This window comes from Henckelia pumila, chromosome 4 (assembly GCF_033568475.1).
Source record: "Henckelia pumila isolate YLH828 chromosome 4, ASM3356847v2, whole genome shotgun sequence".
Classification (NCBI taxonomy): domain Eukaryota; kingdom Viridiplantae; phylum Streptophyta; class Magnoliopsida; order Lamiales; family Gesneriaceae; genus Henckelia; species Henckelia pumila.
This window is the reverse complement of record NC_133123.1, coordinates 82,603,000-82,609,374: the sequence shown is the minus strand read 5'-3', so window position 1 is coordinate 82,609,374 and position 6,375 is coordinate 82,603,000. Positions and strand designations below refer to the sequence as shown.

At 32.4% G+C, this 6,375-nt stretch overlaps 1 protein-coding gene across 3 annotated transcripts; it reads left to right on the top strand.

The window, feature by feature from the left end:
* The first annotated feature begins 477 nt into the window (after window positions 1–477).
* LOC140867016 (uncharacterized) lies at window positions 478–2,708 on the top strand. 3 transcript variants are annotated; one of them, XM_073272081.1, is made up of 3 exons: window positions 478–734; window positions 949–1,189; window positions 2,687–2,708. In XM_073272081.1, exons 1-2 carry the CDS (start codon window positions 491–493, stop codon window positions 1,176–1,178), a joined length of 474 nt encoding a protein of 157 aa, XP_073128182.1. In that variant the 5' UTR covers window positions 478–490; the 3' UTR covers window positions 1,179–1,189; window positions 2,687–2,708. The 3 variants fall into 3 exon arrangements, with proteins under 3 accessions (XP_073128182.1, XP_073128181.1, XP_073128180.1); XM_073272080.1 differs by lacking the exon at window positions 2,687–2,708 and adding an exon at window positions 1,300–2,045; XM_073272079.1 differs by lacking the exon at window positions 2,687–2,708 and having other exon boundaries at window positions 949–1,281.
* The last annotated feature ends 3,667 nt before the right edge of the window (window positions 2,709–6,375 follow it).

The window sequence follows — 6,375 nt, the reverse complement described above, 5'->3', positions numbered from 1 at the left end:
ATTTTTTTTTTTATTTTTCTATGTGCAAGTATTCTGAAATGTTACACGTCCTAAATCCTAATGCACGAAAAATATTGATCTTTGGATTCTCGAGCTAATTGTGTTTGGTACTTATGTGATAAATCCAAGTTGCGAATGAACTCCTAATAATAATTAACAAACTAATGAATCCTCATTTTTTGAAGAAACAAGCTAAAACCTAGATGCACGAAGTTATACTTATACATGGAATGGAAAAAAAAAAAAAACATAACTAGTTGTATCTAAAGTGTGGATAACTTCAGAAATTTAGGTTTAAAAAATTAAGAAGTGCATGAGTTTGATTTCAAGTGACAGCCAAGAAAACCTAACACAAAGGCTTGGGTGGACAATGTGGATACAGCCCATAAGTCGGCCCAAGATGGTCAAGCCCATCTTGTGAAATGAAATTAAGATTAAACGGAGGGTTTGTTAGTGCTTAGCAGAGGGATCGGATCGGATCGGATCATCAATGGGGGATGGGACAATCTGTCAACTAGAGAGGAACTCCGGCATGTGGGGCCAAGTGGTTGAAGAAATAGTGAGAATAGAGAAAAGGGTGTTCCCAAAACACGAATCCCTCGCCAAATCATTCGAGCAGGAGCTCACAAAGAACAACTGTGGCCTGCTTTACTCGGAAATTGGAGGTGACGTTGCTGGATACGTCATGTATTCTTGCCCCTCCTCTCTCTGTGCTTCCATCTCCAAGCTCGCAGGTTCCATTTTTGTATTACAATTTCTGTTCAACATTTAACTTTTAATTTTGTGTCAGTGGGGATTTTTCCTTGGCTGTTGTTTTAAAAATTATCCAATAAATAGAGGATGTTGATCTGGTGAAACATATTAATTCTCTGTACAGTATTTGATATAAAGAGAGGTTTGTTTTATCCAAGACTTACTTTTTGTGTTTGTAAATGTAAATATATGTAGTGAAAGAGAAGTACAGGAAGCAAGGTCATGGGGAAGCATTGCTCAAAGCTGCAATAGACAAATGCAGAACAAGAAACGTCCACCGTATATCGCTTCACGTAGATCCCTCAAGAATCCCGGCTGTAAGTCTGTACAAGAAATTCGGATTTCTCGTGGATACTCTCGTACACGGTTACTATTCTTCCCACAGAGATGCCTATAGAATGTACTTGGATTTCGATGCAGATTAGGATACAACCAGGTTACAAATACATTAAGAAAATATTTGTTTCTGAATCAATTTGAGTTGTTTTCCCATGCCTTTATTATGTATGATATGATATATGATTTTTGGTATTCTCTAATGACTAGATTGCTACCCCTAACTTGAGAAACATGCGCAAGCTTCCACTCACGCCCTCCTCCACGTTTCTGCATAGCAACTCTCCTAATGAATTTCTTCGACATTTCAATGAACACCACATCGTTAAGATTGCTTAGATGCTCGATGCCCTCTGGCAACTCCTCCATTAGTTTACAATCCCAAAGTGTTATTCTTACCAGATGAGGCATGGAACCCTTCTCCGCTCTCACACTTCTCAATCCTCTTTGATCTCGAAGACCCAATTTCTTGAGCTTCTGAAATTTTCTATCCTTGAAAATTAATTCTTCACCTTCATATGAAAGTTTACCCATGCTTAGGTGTAACAGATTGGGCAAAACTCCGAGGTGTTGTAGTGGATCATCTTTTAATCTGCTCCAGCACAATTGTACTTCGGTCAGCCCATCAAGGGAATACACCCATTGAGGAAACTTCTCCATACGTCCCTTCAGAATGACTTTATGAAGAAATGGAAAAGGTGAAGAAGATAAAGAGTGATCTAAATCCATCACATCCTCCTCCTCCTCCATGGAATAAATGTATAATGTGCACAGTTTGGTATGTTTCCCTAATGAGGAGCAAAGATCCTTCCCGTCTTCTCTTCTCAGCTTTGTAATGCCTAATCTTCGAAGTTGAGTTAGCTTCCCTATTTCCCGCACTATTTTTATGTCATCTGATTCATCTGCATCTATGTAACAAAGCTTTTATAAGCATGCCAAGTTGCATCCTATTGCATACGGAGCCTTCAAGGTTCGTGCAATAGAATGAAAAGTGCTTACATCTGCGCATGTGAAGTTTCAGAATCTCAATGGGCAATTCGGTCACTTTGGATTTCTTGAGATCTAAAGTTTCTGAAGAAGACCGTTTGAGTGTTCTAGAAAAAATAAAACCACTCGTCAAATTTGATTTCTTTTGGTCTTCCAATTATAATTTCACGTTTTAAATAACTCTAATCGTACGTGTGATTCATTGACGAGGTTTGTGTCCAACGTCGACAAATGAACGCGTTTAACTTGCAACCGATAGGTTTAGTCTATGCTGCCCGAATGGGTTTCCAACGGTCCACATTTTTTTGCATTTGAGTTTGCAAAAAAATTGGGCCCTTGGATGCAGCACATGAACAGTGCTCATGTGTTAGCATAAGACTAAACCCAACCGATATTTAGCAATAAAGAAAATCACAAAATATATAGCAATAATTACAAATCGAATAATCTTTTGTAAAAAAAAATTACAAATCGAATAATTCAATTCGAACTTTCAAAATAATAATAATAATAATAATAATAATAATAATAATAATAATAATAATAATAACTCGGTTCACATGTCCAATAGAATGTACTTGGATACCGATGCAGATTAGGATACAACCAGGTTACGCATACATAATGCACCCGTTCGATGTTGGAAAGAAGTACGTTTGATCCCTTTGTTACTTTTAATTTTATTTGGCAGTCAGCCATTTAAATTACATATCCAAGAAAATATTTATTTCTGAATCAATTTCAGTTGTTTCCCATGCCTTTATTATGTATGATATGATATGATATATGATTTATGGTATTCTCTAATGATCTGATTTTATGACTTAGCTTTGTTTCTAACTATCATGATGGTGATGGATATATGAAACTCCCATAAAAAAATCAGAGGGGTTTGTTACGGTTGAGTTTCAAATCCGACAACTCGTGCCGATGAGCTATAAGCTACCGACGAAACTCCAGTGGGTTATATTTAACCATCAAGTGTGTTTGCATGAGAGGAGCCAAATTTTGATCGAAAAAGATATGAATTTAGATTGTACTTGATCTTGATCTTCATTTTGGTTTTACTCAGTGGATTGAATCTCTGAGTATAGGGATGTAAATGAGCCGAACAGTTCGCGAGCTGTTCGAGTCTCGGCTCGTTAAAAGCTCGTTCGAGTTCGTTTAATGAGGCTCGTTAAGGCAAACAAACCAAGCTCGAGCTTTACAATATTCGGCTCGTTAGCTTGTGAACATGCTCGTGAACAGGCTCGTTAGCTCGTGAACAGGCTCGTTAACAAGCTCGTAAGTCATCTCTTAGACGAAAAAATAATAGTATTGATATTTAATTTATAAATTTACACTTTACTTATGAAAAATATTGAAAAATCTATAAAAATTAATTTATTAGAATAAAATTACAAATTTTAATAATAATATTATATTTTTTTTTCAAATATATAATTTAGTTTTTAATTAATTTAATGAATATTTAAATTTATAGTTTAAATATATTAAGCTCGTTTAGGCTCAATAAAAGCTCGAATAAGCTCGTGAGCCATGAATATATTCGTTAAATAAGCTCGGGCTCGGCTCGGTTATAAATGAACCGAGCTTGAACATTCAAAAGATCGGCTCGACTCGTTTACATCCCTATCTGAGTATAGCAAAATTATAATCCGTCTTTCAAGTTTTAGCTATCAAAGAAGTTCGTTTTTAACTGCAGCTGTAATTTATTAATTATCCAAACCAAATATAGTTTTAATAATATTATAATAACGATGAAATTGTGAAATACAATTGATTTTTCATCCATAATTCAATTACACCCAATCAAATTAAGTATAATATTATTGATAATGGTTAAAATGTAAAAATATAATGTACGTGTTAATTATATTTTGATATTAGTTGACAAAAATATAGCTATCAATCACATTAAAACACTATGGGCATGATTGGTATGAAGAAATGAGATGAGAATGAAATGTGTATTCCCATCTCATTCTTCATACCTATTGTTGGTATGACCTTTGGAATGAGAATGATCATTTTCATGGAAATAGCTATTTACATATTCATGAGAATGGTCATTACATCCAAAAATAGATGGAATGGCCATTCCCACTCTCCCTTTTTATTTTCGTAAAATATTTTCTTTTATATTTAGTTTATTTCTAACAATCTAACCATATAGAATAATAATAATAATAATAATAATAATAATAATAATAATAATAATCATCATCATCATCATCATCATCATCATTATAACAATAATAATAATTAATATATATATATAAAACAACAAATTATTATATAATTATTTTACTATTATGTATAATAATTATTATCACGTATAAATCGTTATTAGTATTATGATTTATTTATTTATCTATTATTATTATTTATAAAATATTAATTAAAAAATTATTTATTTATTTATTATTTTTATTATTATAATAATTAATTATTTTTATTATTTTAAAAAATATTTTTGTGTTAAAAAATATTTTAAAATTTATTCATATTAATATATAAGTTAAATTAAATTAAATAGAATAATTTTATAATATTATTAATTTATTATTTAATAATAATAATAACAACAACAACACATATGACTAGTAATTATTTATTTTGCTTAAAAATATTTGATTATTAAAACAATTGCATTTCATTCCTTTTCAATTTTTCGATATCAATCATTGGAATGGAATAGAAGTATCATTCCATTCCTATTGTCATTCAATTCCAAAGTTGATTTCATTCCTTTCTTATTCCATTCTAACGTACTAATCATACCTATATATTGGAAGCGGCCATGGACCATGGTTTAATTTTGAACCGGACATGGCCAAGAACTCGTTTCTTCTACTCCACCAAAGTACATCATAACTTTTGATGAAAGTGGGTCCCACATGAATTCATATGGTGTCATATGATTTAAGAATGAATCAGGAATCCAACAATATATAGGTCTTGGCTATGTTAGTATATGAGCACTGTTCATTTGCTGCATTTGACTGCTCATATTTTTTTGCACTTGATATGTTCATGAACATCTCAAGTGCAACAAAAATGAGCCGTTAGATCCTATTCGGGGCAGCACAGACAAAATCCAATATATAGGTCAATAAACATCTCAAATGCAACAAAAATGAGCCGTTAGATCCCCATTCGGGGCAACACAGACAAACCCAATATATAGGTCAATACACTTTTTGGGGTTTGTTCGGATTTTTTTTCCTTTTTTGTTTTTTTTTAATAGTATCATCTGTTAAATTTATATAGTTAAATTTTAGTTAAAAATTTTATATTTTCATATTTCAGTTCAATAAATATTTTCATAGTTGAGTTCAAAACTTAAAATTTTGAATTTTTTTAGTCTTATAATTTAAGATATAAGAATTATAAAAATAAAATATGTGTTTAGACAAAAATTTTGTAAAATTTTTTTGGAATTTTTTGGGGCAATTCCTAAATATATCCTTGTATCTTTTCCATTTTCCGTATTATATCCCTTTCACTTTTCATGTTCCAAATATATCCCTGATTCATTAAATAGTTTCTTGAATTTGTCCTTAAAACTAAATAATGTCCATTTTACCCTTTATTTCCCTATTTAAAATTTAAAGGCTTAATCTCATCATGCTTCCGTCAGTAAATTAAAGCAGAATACCTCTTTGACCACACTGTTGTCGGGTTATGTCCATCGGGTTTTACATGTTGTTCCTCACAACCAAACCACGCGATCGCAACCGATGGTTCCTGACACAAACTCCTTCAGCAGCAGCTAGCACAACCCTATTTCGTTTCCTACCTTAGGGCGTATAGTAAAAGCTTAATTTTTTAAATAAAATAACATGATAGAGAAGAGCTTCGAAAATTTATTCAGACAATGTATTATTACATAAACCAACCTCCTTTGAAGAGGAGGAGATAACTTGTTTAGCTATTCATAGTATCCTTGTTCTTGAAATACATAAAAGTAAACTTAATACAAGAAATATTACAATGTTTTATTTGTAAGAAAACTGAAGGAAATGATCGATGTCTTCAGCTTCTTTAAAATCCTGTATTTATAGCCGAAGTTCCACTCGTTTTACCGAGAAACTTCAGGGAATCTTACAGCTGTCTTGAATTCTTTATGCCATTATTGATGACATCTTTTGCTAGTGGGAGTCACATGCCCGATGACATCTTTTACTAGTGGAGGAGTCACATGCTTGACTTTTTCTTTTGGATTTATTCTCCTCACATGCCTTCTTTATTGTTGTCGGGGCATCTTTTGCTTTTGCAGTGGGCCCCTGGGAAAAC